This window comes from Myxocyprinus asiaticus, chromosome 3, assembly GCF_019703515.2.
Source record: "Myxocyprinus asiaticus isolate MX2 ecotype Aquarium Trade chromosome 3, UBuf_Myxa_2, whole genome shotgun sequence".
Classification (NCBI taxonomy): domain Eukaryota; kingdom Metazoa; phylum Chordata; class Actinopteri; order Cypriniformes; family Catostomidae; genus Myxocyprinus; species Myxocyprinus asiaticus.
The window spans coordinates 51933558-51953623 of NC_059346.1; the positions used below are offsets into that span (position 1 = coordinate 51933558).

The window sequence follows — 20066 nt, forward strand, 5'->3', positions numbered from 1 at the left end:
TGTTGTCAGTTTTGTGAATTATTTACTCAGATTCCATCATTTTTATTACTATTATTATCATCATTATCATTGCTGGTTTTATAGTTATTATTATAGTTAATAGTTGCCTAACAACAACAACAATAATTCAGCAAATAGGAATTAGAAATTCATGCATTCATATTTAAATCATATGCATAAATGATAATGATCATCCAATGAGCAAAGGTATAAAGCAATATTTTAAATAAACATAGCCAAAATTACAAAGCAATAATGAGTCTGTGAAGCCAATATTACTGCAGTGTAAACCTTATGAATGAAAATGCGCACAGTGTGATTTCAAGTTTATCAGATGGCTGCGGTCTCGACTCCTTTTCAGTCTCCGTTAATCTTGTCAAGAGTAACATTAACTAAGATACTAAATCATACACATTTTCCACTTCTTAAAATGTCTGTTAACACATTAACACCAACTGTTGGACAAAATTTGCACGTAAGGATCCATGAAACCAACCTGAGCGCGATGTTGAATTCCTGACATGATGATTTTATAGTGGAACTTGTCTGTCTGTCTCTTAAAGCTGACCATATTTAAATCTACATCACCAATGAAGGTAATTGCCTGGTTTAGCCTTTATTCCCAAACCGTTTAAATGCTCCATAGAGGTTTAAATACTTGTAAATCTATTCAGAATATTCCTGCAAAAAGAGGATTGCAGAGAAAACAAAACATGGCATTTTCCCCGCTTTTCTCTTCTAGAAATGTATAGAGGCTCGCTCTTGCAATTTATTCCACTGCATTTAGCTAATTCTGAACATGTAATTTAACTAAATAATTATGTCCTCCACATTATGTTAAAATATGTGCACACAAAATAAGCTTCGAATGTAGCCTATTATAAAACCTTCTGATATAATTTTACGGTGCTTTCACCTGTTTGTAGGCTTAATTAATATTTTTTTAATTTATTTTAATGTTTATATTTGTGTTTAATTGCATTTCACAATTGCGTGACACCTCATGCCTCCAGAATAAAAATTTTATACTTGCACACTGCACATAAACTTAAACATATACTTGCACACTGCAGACATAAACCAAAATTCTGTTTCAGCAAATGTCAAAAATACCAGGAGAAACTAAAGCTATAAACACATTCCACAGTTAATGTAGCCTGCATATCCAGCTTCATCTGATGATAAAAAAATAAAGAATATATCAATAATTAAATAAAAAATATTATTATAATTAATAATATAAATAAAATAATAATAATAATAATAATAATAATAATAATAATTAAATAGGCCTATCTGAGACATAGTTTATATACAAAAGCTAGTTACATTTTAAAAATTAGTTTCAAGACACGTCCGGTTTAAGCCATGCCCACATCCGGTTTTATCCAAATACAGAGACAGATACAGATAATTTTCTCATAGTAACAGATACAAATACAGATACAGATAATTGCTTCGCTGCACACCCCTAATGTACACATTTAATTACAAAAGCCTTTTGTTTTTATATATATATTTGCAACGTGAATGATCATTTTTGACTTCATAACTGTCCAATCTGTAGATGTAGCAGGGGTTTAGAATAAAAACTGTCTGTGTTTCTCACTTCTTGCTCATAGATTTGAATGAATACATCACATTCAGTTGGGCGGTCACATATGTTCTAGTCACACAAATATTTTAGCTTAAACCAGATCTGAAATTCTGCCTCTGCAGATGGTCGGTTCTCCACACAGCCACCATGCAACACTCTGCCGTTTGTCAATCTGTCATTTGTCGGATGCAGTGAAAAGGCGGCTTCAGTCCAGGAAGACGAAAGAAAATGACCTACAAAAATGTAAAACTGTAAGGAGTAAAAAGTACTATTTTTTCTTTGAAAATTTAATTAAAATTACAAGTATTCCATATAAATTGCACTTGAGTAAATTACAAATCCCCAAAAATGATATTTAAGCATAATACTTAAGTATTTTTACTCAATTACTTTACACCCCTGTGATTTTGCAATGTTTGCGGCTCTCATCCACACTAAAAAGTCGTTTTCCTTTAAGGAGAAAAAAAAACAGACTTTAATGCTCTGCTTAACTGCATACTTTGGAAAACGATGACATTAGAAAAACAAAAACGGATTAATGTGGACATGGTCTTACTGACACTCATGTCACTCCAGAATTTGTGTATCAAATTCCAAGTCTTCTGAAGGCAAACGATTTGGTTTTGGTGGGAAAAAAACACAAACTGAAGTGAAATTTTAGGTGGCACACAAATTCATAGCAGAATTAGTGTTGTTTTTAGCACTAAACAATACACGTTCTTGAATGAAAATGCAAGCCACTGTGGACAAACTGCTCTCATAGCACTCGTGAATGCACAGCAGTAGTTTGCACTGAAAAGAATGATGCATTTAGTGCCTGGTTAAGTTGGATTGCGTGTTGTTGAGTACCCCTGCACTAGTAGCACAGAAGTTGGTGGGACATTAGGACCAGAATGAAGTTAACTTTTTGACAGATTATTGTCAGTTCCAAAGATATCCTTCAGTTTTGCAGTCTGTTGGTGCCAGTGATGGGTATATCAGATTTGACTGGTTGCAATGATTAGAACTGGAGAATTATTATTTATGTCTAATGAGATACAAAGAAAGCAAGCATCTTAGAAGACTTTGTCCAGGCTGAAGGAGAATATCTTGTTTATTTACAAAGTTGTTTTGGAAAGTCTTGGTTTCCCTATAGGCACACTCATTCTTCCGCTCTCCAGCATCACTCTTCCCTTCCCCTGGTACCAGTTACTGCTGGCTAATAGGTGCCAGGTGAGTAACTTACAAGCACTCAGTTAAAGGGCAATATAACCCTATTATGGAAACAAAAATATAACAAAAATAGTATGCAAATGTAAAATTACAACACCTGCAATAAACTCTCCTATAGACCTGTCAGTCTTTGCCTAAGTCGATCTAAATTGGGTGCATGGGGTACGCCCCCTTCACCCACACAAAGACAGCATGTAGGCATTGAAGTATATTCATGACTTTTAGCTCCTAAACAGACCTACAGTGAAGGTCAAAGTTTCATTTAGAAATAAAAATATATATATAAAATGGGATCAAATCTACACGTAAACAGTGTATTTTGCAATACATAGCATACTATATTTAAAATACAGTTCTCCATGTAAATGAAATACTTCTTTACTTATTCACACTAAGAGCATAAGAGCTCCACTAAGAGCTTCTTGAATGCATTCAAGTGGAAAGGTGATGGCCTTTTAAGCATAAATTAACAGATTTTGTAATTTATATTATAATACATTGTATAAAAAATGTAATTCAATTACAGGGAGGGAAGGAAGCATATGCTAATGCATTATCTAACACATATTCATTCATTCAAATCAAATTGGGCTTATGATGGAGAAAATAGCCTTTCATAAAACATTAATAAGGAATGAATATATCTCCTACCTCTCAAGTGTAGTTAGCCCTGTGATTATTTAATCTCTTGCTTTGTAAAAGTGCTAACTTGAATATTTTATTAAAAACGGTGCACATTTATTGTCACACTGATTTTGTGTGTATTAATGGCTTCTCAGCAGTATTACTACGGCTCTGTGGGGAGCTAAAAAAATCTCAGTAGAAAAAGGCATAGAGACTTGAAATGAGAGGTTTTGTATGAGAGCTGCTGGATATTCCTTAGGTGATACACCAACGAACAGCATTCTTCAATCATGTATGATTTCATTGTAAAATATTTTGGATTACAAAGCCATGTGGTCTCTTACAGACAAAAGGTTCCTCAATATGCATCACTATTTAACCTGCACTGTAAAGTTGTGTTCAATCCAGCAACAGGCAATTAATGTTAATAGACATCATTGACCAGTGTGTTGCAAGTTAATGTATAGTGATGCTTTACATTAATATTATACAAGGTTTAATACAGGCAAAGAAATGTTTATATATATTAGGACATTTTTAATTTTAGATGTTTAAAGCTGCACTGTGGAACTTTAAGTATATATGAGTTTAATGGAAGACCTTTAAATATTTTTTATATTACAGTCTACAGCCTCAGTGGACAATGCAAGTAAACCGTAAGCACAAAAAGATGATTCAATAATGATAAGTATGAAATATACTTTATTAAACATGGAAAAAAATCAGAAATATGCAATATAACAATTACAATAATAAAAAGTTTTCTTAATAATTTCTTTGGCAATAAAGTTATAATATAGAGATGATTAGGCCTACACGCTAAACACATTAATATGTTGTGTCATGGGGGGGCGTGGTGATGTGTCAGTCTGCGGGAGAGGGAGAGCGGTAAGGATCGTCACCTGGGTTATGATTACTCTAACACCTGTCTCTGATTATAGTGATGGCGGAGGGAGACCTGAAAAGGCACGCCAAGACGTCAGAGCAAGGAGAGAGAGCACCAGGGACGAGCTACAAGCAGAGCTACACAATTGTCCCTTTTTAAGTTGGCTATAAGCTGTGTCAGTGTGACCTTGTATAAAAATAAAGAGACTGACCTTAACTCTTCGCTGTCTCCTGACTCCCCATTGCCCACGAACCTAGATCTTTCACAGTGGTGCCAAAAACTCGGGTTTGGAGGAGTACGCCGTTATGGAGTCCTCACCGCTGGGCGAAGTCTTCAAAACCTTTGCCAGCATCCAGCAGACTCACCACCAGGCCCTCATGGACATACGCCTGGAGCAGGAACAGCATTTCCAAGTCCTGCTCCAGGCACAAGCAGAGGACCAACAGGTGCTCCGGAGCCTGATCGCCAGAGAGGGGGCTGGCACTGCAACCTCCCCGGAACCCACCCCACTCGGGGCCCTAATGAAGATGGGGCCGGACGACGACCCAGAGGCCTTCCTGGACCTCTTTGAAAAGAAGTGGAAGTGGCCTCCTGACCAGTGGGTGGTCCATCTATGGCCCTTACTCTCCAGGGAGGCACAGCTGGCGGCACAACAACTTCCTGCAGCCAGCCTCCTCAATTATCAACATCTGAAGAAGGTCAGCCAGCAACGGGTTGGTCGTAGCCTTGAACAAAGCCGTCAGCTCTTCCGGTCTTTGAGTTTCGGGAAGCACAGCCGCCTGTTCGCTTTGGCCCAAAAGCTCTGGGATGCCTGCCGGAAATGGTTGCTGGCGGAGGGAACCCGCAGCATCGTGGATGTAGTAGACCTGGTGGTACTGGAGCAGTTCGTCACCCAGCTTCCGCGAGGTATGTCCAAGTGGGTCCAGTGCAGTGCAACATCTGAGGGCTGTCCTGAGAGCACTGCGGCAAGGCAGGACTCACAGCTAACCCCATAGACGTGCGCAATTGGGCGGGTGGAAGTTAGGTATCTGGGGTTCCACTTGGGTCATGGGCAGGTGCCTCTACAGGTTAACAAAACCGCAGCGATCGCAGTCTGCCTGGTGCCCAAGACCAAAAAGGAGGTAAAGCAGTTTTTGGGGTTGGCTGGCTACTACCAGAGGTTTGTGCCTAGCTATTCTGATGTCACCAGCCCGCTGACTGACCTTACTAAAAAGGGGGCTCCTGATCCGGTCCAGTGGACAGAGTCATGCCAACAGGCTTTCCTTAACTTAAAGTCCGCACTTTATGGAGGGGGGCACTTTTACATACACCTGACTTCTCTCACCTTTAATTTGCAGACTGATGCATCTGACAGGGGGCTGGGCACAGTGCTCTCGCAGGAGGTGGGAGGGGAGGAATGACCAGTGCTATTTAGTAGTCGCAAGCTCTCCTTCAGGGAGACAAAGTATAGTACCATCGAGAAGGAGTGTCTTGTGATTAAGTAGGCTGTTCTTACCCTCCGCTACTACCTGCTGGGGTGGGCCTTTACCCTCTGTTCTGATCACGCTCCTCTGCAGTGGCTCCACCGCATGAAGGATACTAATGCGCGGATCACCTGTTGGTATCTTGCTCTTCAGCCCTTTAAATTCGAGGTGGTCCACAGACCGGGGGCGCAGATGGTTGTGGCCAACTTTCTCTCCAGAAATGGCAGGGGAGTAGGCAGGCTGGATGTTGCCCTGGCCTGAGTCGGCGGTGGGGGTAAGTGGCATGGGGGGGCGTGGACATGTGTCAGTCTGCGGGAGAGGGAGAGCAGTAAGGATCATCACCTGGGTTATGATTACTCTAACACCTGTCTCTGATTATAGTGATGGTGGAGGGAGACCTGAAAAGGCACGCCAGGGCATCAGAGCAGGGAGAGAGAGAGCACCAAGGATGAGCTACAAGCAGAGCTACACAATTGTCCCTTTTTGAGTTGGCTATAAGCCGTGTCAGTGTGACCTTGTAAAAAAATAAAGAAACTGACCTTAACTGTTCGCTGTCTCCTGACTCCTCCATTGCCCACGAAAGTAGAGCTTTCACATATGTACATTACTGTGGTATGAAATCGGTACATTCATGGGGAACTACCTTGTAATACTGACGGTGTATCAGTGGTGGCTTTTAAATTTAATTTTAATTTGTCAACTCTGTTTAAATACACTATCTGCTAAGGAGCAATGGAAAATGACAACAATTTGTGCATTTCTGCGACTGGGGTATAAGAAATTATAAAACAGTGGCACACACACTTAGAGAACCTTGAAACTGCAGCAATGTTATAAAATACTTAAAATTCATGAATATTAGTTAACATGTTACAGTAACTTCACTGGAAAACAAAGCCTAAACACTTCGCGATTGGTAAACACAATATCCCCGTAGTAATGTTTGATTCATTAAAGCATGGCAACCAATATAAGCTTCAACAACCCTACCAGAAAACATATCCAGGCATTATAGAAAGTAAACAACTTTGGCAAACAGTAAACGAATAACGTAACTTGCAATTTTGCACCAAATCCGACCCGACAGCTCAAAATATAAATAATTATTGTAGGCTTACCTTAGTGAATCAGGGCAGGACATGGTTCCCTATCTGTCACTCACTCGACGTTGTGTCGATGTAGTGACACTAGAGGTCGCCCTTGGGAGCCCCAAACACCTCTGATCTTTGAGAAAAGGCCAATGGGAATTGGCGAATGGAATTTGCATGCCACTCCCCTGGACATACGGGTATAAAAGGAGCTGGTTCACAACCACACATTCAGATTTTTTCTTCAGAGCTGAGCGGTTGTGTTTCAGCGAGCTGAATTCCTCTGCCAGTCAATTCATCTCTGAAAGCTGTTGGATTTATGGTGCATTACAGCGGTTTCTCCCCCTCGTGCACCGGTGGAGTGCAGAGAACGCCTCTGGGCGCTTCAGCAGCCTAAAAGAGCATATATTCTTGGATTTAAAAGAGTATATTTTCCTTCTAAAAGAGTGGCACTGATGGAGAGCGTCTTTTTAAAGATGGCTTTCCGTCTGTGTTTAATTCCTGGTTGCAGTTGTTATCTCTCCAATTCCGACTGCCAAGATCGCTGTCTCATGTGCTTGGGCGCTGCCCACGCAGAGACAGCTTTTCGTGGATGGGTCATGTTCTCACTGTGAGAACATGACCATGGCAACGTTGCGGTTGCGGCTCCCCACCTCGGTCCTTCTACCTACGGGTATGACACCGCGTCGGTTAGCACTGGGGGCAATTTGGAGACCCCAATGGTAGCCGCTCCACCGGGTAAACCCCCACAGACCTCCCATTCCCCAGCACGCTTGTTCGCCCCAGTCGAGTTCTGGGATGAGACCGCAGGCTCGTCTCAGGGCGAGTTCACGGTCTTATTCGGGGCTCGCAAAGTGGATGAACTCTCGATAGCAGCATCGGAGAATGGGCTGGTTCAGTCTGACGCAGAGGACCTCAGGCCGACGTGGAGCTGGTGGCCATGCTTACCCGGGCGGCTGCAAGTGTCGGGCTGGAGTGGAACCCTCTGCCCCACCCTGAACCCTTGTGGCTTGATGATTGGTTCCTGGGCTCACGGCCATGCCCCGCCCCGGTCCCTTTTGTCCCAGAGGTGCACGAGGAGCTCACGAAGTCATGGTGGGCACCTTTCACTGCCCGGACCCGATCTCTGAGCTCCTCCGCTCTCACTACCCTCGATGGTGGGGCTGCCAGGGGGTACTTGGCGATTCCCCAGGTGGACAAGTTGGTTACAGTGCACCTGTGCCCGCAAAGCGCTGCCACCTGGTGGAACCGTCCGAGACTCACATTCAGGGCCTTTAGGTTTACGTCGTCACTGGTGACTAAGGCTTATGGTGCCACTGGATAGGCTGCCTCTGCCCTGCACGCCATGGCTCTCCTGCAAGTGCACCAAGCCAAGGCGCTGAGAGAACTGCACAAGGGTAGTTCTAACACGGGATTGATGCAGGAGCTGCGTTCGATGACCGATCTCACCCCCGGAGCTTGGAGGTGTGGCTTGTGTCATGGTTATGACAGATGCTTCAGAGCGTGGCTGGGGTGCCGTGTGCAACGGGCACACAGCCGCGGGTTGCTGGCAGTGTTGCTGACCCTGTGGAGGCTTCGGCCGTTGATCCAGGGCAAGCATGTATTGGTCCAAATGGACAACACGGCGATGGTAGCGTACATCGACTGCCAAGACGGCTTGCACTTGCCCGCCGTCTCCTCCTCTGGAGTCAGCAGTGACTCAAGTCATTGTGAGCCACTCACATCACAGGCTACCTCAACAGCGCGTCAGACATGCTGTCGCGGCAGGTCAAGCTCAGGGGAGAGTGGCGACTCCATCCCCAGGTGGTCCAGCTGATTTGGAGTCAATTCATTCAAGCATAGGTAGACCTGTTTGCTTCCCAGGAATCCTCCCACTGCCCGCTCTGGTACGCCCTGACCGAGGTTCCTCTCGGTACAGATGGCACACTGCTGGCCCCGGGGGTTATGCATGTATGCGTTCCCCCCAGTGAGCCTACTTGCATAGACCCTGTGCAAGGTCAGGGAGGATGAGGAGCAGGTCATCCTGGTAGCACTCTACTGGCCCACCCAGACTTGGTTCTCGGACCTCACACTCCTCACAACAGCCCCTCCCTGGTTAGGATCTCCTCTCTCAGGGACAGGGCACCATCTGGCACCTGTGACCAGACCTCTGGAATCTCCATGTCTGGCCCTTGGACGGGACGTGGAAGACCTAAGTGGCCTACCACCCATGTTGGTATACACTATCACTCAGGCTAGGGCTCCCTCTATGAGGCGCCTGTATGCCTTGAAGTGGCGTCTGTTCACTAAGTGGTGTTCTTCCCGACGCGAAGACCCCCAGAGATGTGCAGTCGGGTCTGTGCTTTCCTTCCTGCAGGAGAGGCTGGAGGGGCGGCTGTCCCCCCTCCACCTTGAAGGTGTACGTGGCCTCTATAGCGGCACACCACAATGCAGTTGACTGTAAGTCTCTCAGGAAGCACGACTTGATCATCAGGTTCCTTAGAGGCGTGAGGAGGCTGAATCCTCCCAGACCGCGCCTCATTCCCTCATGGGATCTCTCCGTGGTCCTGCGGGGCCTGCGGGGAGCCCCGTTTGAGCCCCTGGAGTCAGTTGAGCTAAAGGCAGTCTCTTTGAAGACTGCCCTTCTGACTGCACTCATGTCCATCAAGAGGGTAGGGGACCTGCAGGCATTCTCTGTCAGCGACACGTGCCTGGAGTTGAGTCTGGAATATTCTCACATGGTCCTGAGACCCCAACCAGACAGCAGAAAGGGAGCACTGTCTCCAAACAGAGGATCACTCACTGGGTCATTGATGCCATCGCTTTGGCATATCACACCCAGGGCATGCCACCCCCCTTGGGGCTACGAGCACACTCTACCAGGAGTGTGGCGGCCTCCTGGGCCCTGACCAATGTTGCCTCTTTAGCAGACATCTGTAGAGCAGCGGGCTGGGCAACACCCAATGCCTTTGCGAGGTTCTACAATCTACAGGTTGAGCCGGTTTCATCCCGTGTGTTGTCAGGTACGGACAGGTAAGTTTGCAGGACAACTGGCCAGGTGTACCGCTTGCATACAGTGCCTTTCCCCTCCTGGAGGAGGAGACGTGCGTTTTTTACCCCCCAGCCGTGTTCACGAGATCGTGGACCCTGGATGTCCTTCCTCCTTAGCCCTGTGGCAGGCGAGTTCACGGAGAAATTCAATGCCAGCCCAGTACGTGTGCTAATAGGCCCTGTACTGGGTAGGTGCTCCACATGTGCTGGTTGCCTGTATGTAACCCCGTGTGATGTATCCTCCATGAGACGGTTTCCCCATTGGTAAACCCACGTCTTCCTTGGGCAGAGCATGACGGCCAGATGCGCTGGTTACGAGGCACGCAATGGTCTGCCCGTCTCGCACTGCCAGTCCACGTAACACAGTTCAGCTAGTTGTGGTGTTTCATATAGGGACCCGTAGTGTCACTACATTGACACAACATCGAGTGAGTGACAGATAGGGAATGTCCTGGTTACTTTCGTAACCTCTGTTCCCTGATGGAGAGAACAAGACATTGTGTCCCTCCTGCCACAACACTGAACTACCAGCTGAAATGGCTGGGACCATGTCTTGGCTCCTCAGCACAAAACCTGAATGAGTGGTTTCGAGCCAGCTCCTTTTATACCCGTATGTCCAGGGGAGTGGCATGCAAATTCCACTCGCCAATTCCCATTGGCCTTTTATCAAAGATCAGAGGTGTTTGGGGCTCCCAAGGTCACTACATTGACTCCCAAGGTCTCGTTCCCTCCATCAGGGAACGGAGGTTACGGAAGTAACCAGGACGTTTTGAACATGGATTTTTTATGTACTTGCTCAATAATGGACTTTTGTTAATTTTTAACAAAAAAATCTTCTGTTGTGCAGCTTTAAAGAAAACATTAGGAGCATTTAAATTGACTTAAGATAAAATACTTTAACAGTATACACTAAAAAAGCTAAAACAACATTTTTGAGCTTTTGCGCCGTTACCTGATTGCATATCGGGAGATAGAACAATGTAGACAGCTCGTGCAAATAATCAACACTACTTGTGGTTTTACCCTTTTATTCCAACCCAGTCTCATGAGAAGTGTAATTATCGTAGGAGATGCCGAAATCATAAGAAACCATACAATTTGGCTTATACCAAAACATACATCTTTTACTCCCATTGAAAAAAAAAAGAAAGAATAACATTACGTTTTTTTCTTACGTTTAACCCCTATCCCAGGCCTAGACCTTACCATAAAATGTAACCCCTTTCCTACAACCTAAACCTAACCATGATTTTAATAGGGAAATAACTTCTGTGTAACATGGAAGAAAGGAATATTGGGGTAGACGAGGGAAGCGTATTGCGGGTTAATGACATACACCGATGAACCAAAACATTGCATTATATGCTGTTGGTTCTCTGCAAAACAGCACCGACCCGCTGAGGCATGGACTCTACAAGACCCCTGAAGGTGTCCTGTGGTCCATCTGGCACCAAAACATTAGCAGCAGATCCTTCAAGTCTTGTAAGTTGCGAGGTGGAGCCACTGTGGATCGGACTTGTTGGTCCAGCACATCCCACAGATGTTTAATTGGATTGAGATCTGGGGAATTTGGAGGCCAGGACAACACCATAAACTCTTCATCATGTTCTTCAAACCATTCCCGAACAAGGTGTGCAGTGTGGCAGGGCACATTATCCTGCTGAAAGAGACCACTGCCGTCAGGGAATACCATTGCCATGAAGGGGTGTACCTGGTTTGCAACGATGTTTAGGTAGGTGGCACATGTCAAACTGACATCCACATGAATGGCTGGACCCAGGGTTTCCCAGAAGAACATTTCCCAAGGCATCACACTCCCTCCACTGGCTACGCAGCCCCATACGCAGCAGGGTGTGATGCACTGTGTGTTGTGAAACATTCCTCCTGTAACCATCATTAAAATTTTCTGTGACTTGTGCCACAGTAGACCTTCTGTCGGTTCAGATCAGATGGAATAGCCTTCGTTGCCCTTGTGCATCGATGAGTCTTGGGCGCCCAACACCCTGTCGCCGGTTTGTGGTTTGTCCCTCCTCGGACCACTGTCGGTAGGTACTCACCACTACTGACCAGGAGCACCCCACAAGCCTTATCGTTTCAGAGATGCTCTGACCCAGTTTTCTTGCCCTAACAATTTGGCCCTTGTCAAAGTCGCTCAGGTCTTTACTCCTGCCCATTTCTCCTGCATTCAACATGTTGACTACGAGAACTGATTGTTCACTTACCATCTAATCTACGGAGACCTTGACATGTGGCCTTGTTAGGAGATGATCAATGTTATTTGCTTCACCTGTGAGTGGTCATAATGTTTTGGCTCATCAGTGTACTCAAACAATTGTTGGATAGAAGGCTAGCTAAAATTTGACAACTGTGTTATATTGATTTGATAGGTTGGTCTAAAAGTCATACCTTTTGTACAAGCCAAGTCGTAAATTTTCTTACAATTTTGCCATCTCGTACAAATGATTATGAGTTGTCATGAGACTATGTTTCTTATTCACAGGTGTTGTATCATTTTGGCAAATGAGTCAAACTGCCCACTAAACAAAACTGCAACAAACTGCAAGAGTGTTTATCAAGAAACATAATATGTCCTGAGAAAATTTTTATTGCTTAAATGTTTCTTTTAAGCAATAAAAGCACCTTAAATTTTACTGTACATTACAGAAAATTAAAATTAGATGACATGGTCAAGATTTAAAATGTAATTTTCTGGTGAACAGGGTCACATCATTGTTGAAACAGCTTTTCTCTTGCATTATACCTATACAATATTTTCCAGAACAACATTTGTATTCATCTTTCAATGCAGTCCATATTGTTTATTATTCATTGATTTATATTGGCCAGGTTTAAAAGCATTGTTCATGTTGCTGTAAACAATAAATTATTGAACTTGCTATTTCAAAACTCTCTCTCTCGCTCTCTCTCTCTCTCTCTCTCTCTCTCTCTCTCTCTCTCTCTCTCTCTCTCTCTCTCTCTCTCTCTGTCTGTGTGTGTGTGTGTGTGTGTTTGTGTTTTGTATGTTGCAGGTGGTGGGAGAGTGGCGTTTCAGTAAAATCCACTGTGACATCTTTGTCACACTGGATGTCATGATGTGCACAGCCAGCATTCTTAATCTGTGTGCTATTAGTATCGACAGGTAGGTTCTCCTTTCAGTTCAGAAAAAATAGAGTAATGATTCTCCTAAATGACAGGAATGCCACAGATCAACCACATATTATCCAACAGGTGGTGGGGTGTTTGAAATAGACATCTTGAATTTTAAAGGTTTATTATTTCTCTGCCAGTCTTCAAATGTTGTTTAAACCAGTTAATTGAGTTGAGTTGTTAAAAATCATGCTGGAAAAAAAAAATAAGAGATGCTTCAAAAAAAGGAAAATTACCAAAACCTTTTAGATATAGAGTACTGTGCAAAAGTTTTAGGCACTTGTGAAAAATGTTGCATAGTGGGATGTCTTCAAAAATAATGCCATAAATAGTTTTCATTTATCAATTAACATCATACAAAGTCCAGTAAACATAAAAAAGCTAAATAAATATTACTGTAGGTGTGACCACATTTGCCTTAAAAACAGCACCAATTCACCTAGGTACACCTGGACATAGTTTTTCTTGATTGTTGGCAGATAGGATGTATCAAATTTCTTGGAGAATTTGCCACAGTTCTTCTATCTACAGTATTTAGGCTGTCTCAATTGCTTCTGTCTCTTCATGTAATCCCAGACTGAGTCAATGATGTTGAGATTTGGACTCTGTGGGGGCAATGCCATCTGTTGCAGGGCTCTCTGTTCTTCTATTCTATTTTCAAAAGTAATGTTTGGGAGTCTAAAATGCATATTTCCTATTGACACACTAAAGCTGAAGATATAAACAACCATCTTAAGAAATATGTTTTTGTGAAACATCTTATGTGCCTAAGACTTTTGCAAAATATTGTATATACAGGCCACGCACACACTGTGCAGTTTTGGGAGTGACAACTCCCACTGAAGTGTCCCCTAAATTATTGCTTGCTTTTAAACACCTTTTAAACAAGGATCATAATCTACTGTATGAGTTACTCCTTGACCGCAGGGCTGGTGGAGAAAAACAGAGTGGTGTCAAAAAATTAAATTGTGATTTTTTGGTTTTTCCAAAACTGCAACTAGACAAACTGCAGTGTCTACCCAAAAATCACTCAGAAATTAAATTTTTTCACTCTCATGTTGTTTCAAACCCATATGACTTTCTGTCACCCCCAGAACGCAAAAGATGTTGTAGTGAACAATCCGGTCCATCTTTTCGATTCAATTAGTTGATAGTGACCCAAGAGTATCATAAAAGTAATTTGTCCACCTTGTGCATCATATTCAAGTCTTCTGAAGACATACGATAGGTTTTGATAAGAAACAACCTGAAATTTGATCATAAGATTTTAAGTTGCATGAATTAAGCTGTCTTGGTGTTGTTTTTATTGTCAAAAAATGCAAGTGTGACAAGGGGGAGGGCATGGCCAGGCCAAGAGGATACATGCCGGGTGCTGAGTTGCCCAAGCAGCGGGAGAAGGATAAAGGAGGAGCCGGGGATGCCAGAGAGGGAGAGGCGCATGCGGCTGCTCTCTCTCTCTCTCTGTGTGTGTGTGTGTGTGTGTGTGTGTGTGTGTGTGAGTGTGTGTGTGTGTGTTTGTGTGTTCGTCGATAGCTTTATTGATTAGAATTGGATCTACAGTATTTGCTTTTGATGTGTCGTACCACTCTCTTCAGGTGTAGGCAGGGTGTCATAGTGCTAACGCCCAATTGACAAAGATTTTTAGTGAAAAAAATGACTTAAATTTTAAGTTGCATGCCTTCAGAAGACTTGCAATATAATGCACGCGTGATGCTGTTTAAAGTGATTCTACAGTATATAACTTTCAATTGTATTGAAAAGACTTTTGTGATCGTCAGAAGAAAGAAAGTCATATGAGTTTGGAACAATATGAGGGTGAGTAAATTATAACAGAATGTCCATTTTGGGGTGAACTGTCTCTTTAACAGTAGTTGTTCAGTTCAGTTCTGTACTCACTACATGGATTTAATGAAAATTTGGTTGTCAACTATCTGAATTTTCCTGGAGTGAATTTGTGGTTGTCACTCCTGTAAATAACCAAACTGGATTAAGTGTGAACAGTGTGTATGTACGTGGTTACAGAGTGTAAACGTTTATTTTTTAGATTATCAAGACCCCTGAAGATATAGAAATGATAATGATAATTGTGGTGATGATGTTTTGGTTTATTACAGTTCCCAAAGCAAGGGAGATGATGACACAATATTGACTTTGATGTAGCAAAAACAGCTGGCCTGGTGTGGATATCATTGTTTCATTCTCTTTTTGTCTGGCTAAATTCAAAACCTCCCCAACCCACCCCCATCTCCTTCCCTCTGTGCTGTTCTCACAGGTACACGGCTGTTGCCATGCCGATGTTGTACAACACACGCTACAGCTCCAAGAGACGAGTCACTGTAATGATCTCGGTGGTCTGGGTGCTTTCTTTCGCTATTTCCTGCCCCCTGTTGTTTGGATTAAATAACACAGGTAATAAAAGAATGTGTGATTTTCTCTCACCTGCCAGTGGATATAGTTTATACAAAGACATTTTTGTCATAATTTATTTATTTACTCTATAATGTCCCTCTAAACCTATATGATTTTCTTTCTTCCGTGAAACACACACACACACACACAAACTTTTTTAATGTCTTCACAGGGTTTGGTTGCCATATAATGAAAGTGATAGTGACACTGGGTCTGTCAAGCTCCAAAAAGGACAAAAAACATTATCATAAAACCACAGTAAAAAAAAAAGAAAATCCCTAGGGCACTATATTCCAAGTCTTATGAAGCCATACGATCACTTTGTGTGATGAGTAAATGCACTGAGTGAACCTTGTTAGTTCTGCGACATGACGTCATGGCATTTGGTCAAGAGACATAATAAAACCATACTGAAACAAAAATAATTTTGTGGTGAAGTGTGTATATAGCAGAAATGATTAAGTACTTTCTGCAATGATTAAGGTAGTTTAAGTGTGAACTTGAAAATATTAAGTAAATACTTCATTTGTTTTTAATTCATACATGTAAACATTTATGCTTTAGCTTATAAATATAATTTATGATTATTTGTTATTTTTACAATGCATCATCATGTATCAATCCTAAAGTAAAAAACTTTGTCATATTTATTTGATAATTTGAGTACATTTCAGTGGTAAATATAATACCACAATTGTGTAAAGTTTATTTACACAAATGTTATTGTTGATTTTCTTGTTACATTTGGTAACTTCTTGTTTTGTGCAGTCTGAAGTTCAATGTTTACTCAAAATACCCATTCATGATTTACAAAAAGTATCTGTTAATTGTTAACATCGTCGTGTTTTATGCACCAAGTGTTGAGGTCTGCCTGCTTCACTCCATATTGTGATCCATTTGCCAGTAATGCAAGGTGATGTTGTCTTAATAAAAATTAAGTAAACCTAACCCGTTATTTTTTTTTTCAATCCAGGAGATTTGGAATATAGCACGAGTCATATGTACTACTTTTACTTTGTTTTTGTTTGTGTGTGTGTGCTTTTTTTTTTTTTTTTTGTCCTCTTAATTGGAACTGTCATTGTATTGAAAAGAGTTGCGTGAAGTTTCTTTAAAAAGTCTAATTTTGCGTTATATGAATAAAATAACAGCATAGAGGTTTAGAACAACAAGAGATTCACCCAACACTTTCGTGGTCATGTTATAATTTTTCCAGTATGATTATAATCTAATTATAATCTAGAGCTAATTTGTAATTGTTATGGGAAATGTTGACAGAGATTCAATGAACTAATTAGTTTGCAACCATAATTAATTGTGCAACCATCTTTCTCAACCCTCAGCTACACGTGACGATGCTGTGTGTGAGATCGCCAACCCTTCTTTCGTGGTCTACTCCTCTATCATGTCTTTCTACGTGCCCTTCATCATCACCCTCCTCGTCTATGTACAGATATATGTGGTTCTCCGCAAACGCCGGAAACGGGTCAACACTAAGCGGAGCTGCCAGAGGACAGACGCTGATGCTCCACCCCCTCTCAAGGTGATACACGCCACGGGAGGAGGTAGCCTCAAGGAAAGTACCTGCTGGACAAGGAGGAAGGGGGTGCTGGGTATTCCGAAAAATATGGGGAGCAGCTGTCGATGTTAATTATAGAATTTCTGGGCTTATAGGACACGATTTTAGCTAACAGAGACCACAAAACCTTTGCTGCATTTTCAAGCTGTGGGTGCCTCGGGAATTTCCAGGTGGTTTTAGAACAGCAATTCTCATTTACTCATCCTTATGTCGTTCCAAACATGTATGATTTCCATTCCTCTGCAGAATTGAAAAGGAGATGTTAGGGAGAATGCTAGCCTTAAAGGAATAGTTCATCCGAAAATTATAATTCTCTCATCAATTAATTATCTCAAACTCGTATGACTTTCTTTCTTCTTTCTTTCTTCCACAAAAAGTATATTTTAATGGAGATATTATGTCTTTTTGTCCATACAATGCAAGTGAATGGTGACCAAAAGTTCAAGCTCCAAAAAGCACATAAAGGCGGCATAAAGGTAATCCATAGGACTCCGGTGATTTAATTCATGTCTACTGTAGCGTTTTGGGTGAGAACAGACCAAAATGTAACTTCATTTTCACTTATATCTTGCCACTGCAGTCTCTATGCACGATCAAGATTTCAAGCTCGATTACACTTCCTAGTGCTCGAAACTTTGTGCAGGGTGCTAGACAGTGCTAGGAAGTGTAATTGAGTTTGAAATCATGATTGCCAAGGAGACTGCTGATGTCAAGATTTATAGTAAAAAAGGAGTTATTTTTCATCTGTTTCTCACCCAAAATCGATTGGATCGCTTCAGAAGATATGTTCTTTATGCCTTTATGTCCCTTTTGGATCTCTAAAATTTGGTCACCATTCATTTGCATTGTATGGACAAACAAACATCATATCTCCATTAAAATATCTTTATTTGTGTTCCACAAAAGAAAGAAATTCATACAAGTTTGAGAAATGATGAGAAAATAACATTTTTGAGTGAACTATTCCTTTAAGCTTAATTTATACAGATCAAGAAACCCAACTTTTGTTCTCCTGAATGAACTAAAGCACCCTTGGTAAACAAAGCCCGTGTTTAAACTATGTATGGCGTCATTTTACAATTAGTTTGTATAGAAAAATAAATGAACATGATGTCAAAATGTCTCGGTTACTGTTGTAACCTCCGTTCCCTGATGGAGGGAACGAGACATTGTGTCGATGTAGTAACACTAGGGGTCGCCCTTGGGAGCCCCAAACACCTCTAATCTTTGAGAAAAGACCAATGAGAATTGGCGAGTGGAATTTGCATGCCACTCCCCCGGACATATGGTATAAAAGGAGCTGGCTTGCAACCACTCATTCAGGTTTTGTGCTGAGGAGCCGAGACAAGGTCCTGGCCATTTCAGCGGATAGTACCGCGTTGTGGCAAGAGGGACACAACGTCTCATTCCCTCCATCAGGGAACGGAGGTTACAACAGTAACCAAGACATTCCCCTTCTGTCACTCGACATTGTGTCGATGTAGTGACACTAGGGTCCCTATAGAAAAACAGCACAACAGCTGGACTGTGTTACGTGAACTGCGGGGAAGCGACATAACGTGGGAGCAGGCCGCGCCAGCCGTGGTCCCATTGGGGTCCCCAAATCGCCCCCAGTGCTATCCGAGCTGGCCTCATACCCATAGGTAGAAGGACCGAGGTAGGGAGCCGCTGGGGTGGCTTGCCGCGACAGCAACATTGCCATGGTCATGTTCTCGCAGTGAATACATGATCCATCCACGAACGATGTCTCCGCATAGGTCGCACCCAGACACGAAAGACAGCGATCGTGATGTGTGAAGTTGAGAGGTAACGACCGCAACCAGGAATAACACACAAATGGAAAGGCATCTTTAAAAATATGCATCTTTAAAAAGACGTTCCGTGTGTGCCGGTCTTTTAAAATATACTCTTTTTAAAAAATATACTCTCTTTTTTCTGCTGAAGCGCCCAGGGGCTTTCTCTGCAGTGCACCAGTGAAGAGGAGGGAGAAGCCGCTGAAATGTGCTGTCAAATCCAGCAGAGGTGAATGAACAGTCAGCTCAGTAAACATCGACCGTTCGGCTATCAAAGACCAGAGGTGTCTCGGGCTCCAAAGAGTGACCCCTAGTCCAAAACAGCATCCCACCTGCACCTTTTTGACAGGCTCCACGTAGGCTGTCCGTGGACAGACATTTTTTAAGCTCCATAATCATTTAATCTAATTAAAAAAACTATTTAGGTGGCTCTGCACTTCATCCTGCTGCATGTTCATCCATCAAAACTTCAAAATTCCTCTGTCCATAAACAGCATAATTTTTTTAATACGATAGGTTGTACATGGGATGTCCAAATCTCAGCTTCTGGATAACATAGGAGGCTGAAACTTGTATGTCTATGCTTGTCTCAGTGTCCACTATTCACGGTGCAAGATTATTGAAAAACATTAGAGAAAGTCAAAAATTTCGACCAAAAAAACTCAAAGCTTTGAGTTTTTTTGAGCTGAATTTTAAAGTTTCTCCTATCTTTTTGAAATTCACACCATGGCATGGGGACACCAAGCAAGCAGAGGACTGTGAGTTTCACCTATTCAGAGTTTCACTCTGTGAGTTTCACCTATTCAGAGCTTATGAAATGAGTTACAGGTGGGATCATCCCAATTCCAACTGATTTAATGTGTCTAATTTAGGTAGTCTATTGACATCAGTTTACTACAGTCAATGATCAAGGTATGTATAAAATAACATATTTACATGACTCTACGAGTCCCACTGAACTATATGCAACCTTCAGAACTTCAAAATTCCTCTGTCCATGAACAGCCAAAAATTTTTAATGTGATAGGTTGTACATGGGATGTCCAGATCTCAGCTTCTGGATAACATAGGAGGCTGAAACTTGTATTTCTATGACTGTCTCAGCATCCACCATTCATGGTGAAAATATGAAGAAGATTAAAGAAAGTCAAAAATTTTGAGCAAAAAAACTGAAAGACCCTCTGAACTCAACTGAAAAACTGAACTCAACCCTTTGAGTTTTTTTGAGCTGAATTTTCAAG

At 42.4% G+C, this 20066-nt stretch overlaps 1 protein-coding gene across 1 annotated transcript in view; it reads left to right on the forward strand.

Moving 5' to 3' along the window:
• drd2b (dopamine receptor D2b) overlaps positions 1-20066 on the forward strand; it is a 130597-nt gene that overhangs the window by 98402 nt on the left and 12129 nt on the right. Inside the window, exons 3-5 of the mRNA XM_051674000.1 lie at positions 12930-13039; positions 15320-15456; positions 16797-16996. Coding sequence (XP_051529960.1) covers positions 12930-13039; positions 15320-15456; positions 16797-16996 — 447 coding nt within the window. The remainder of the gene's footprint in view (positions 1-12929; positions 13040-15319; positions 15457-16796; positions 16997-20066) is intronic.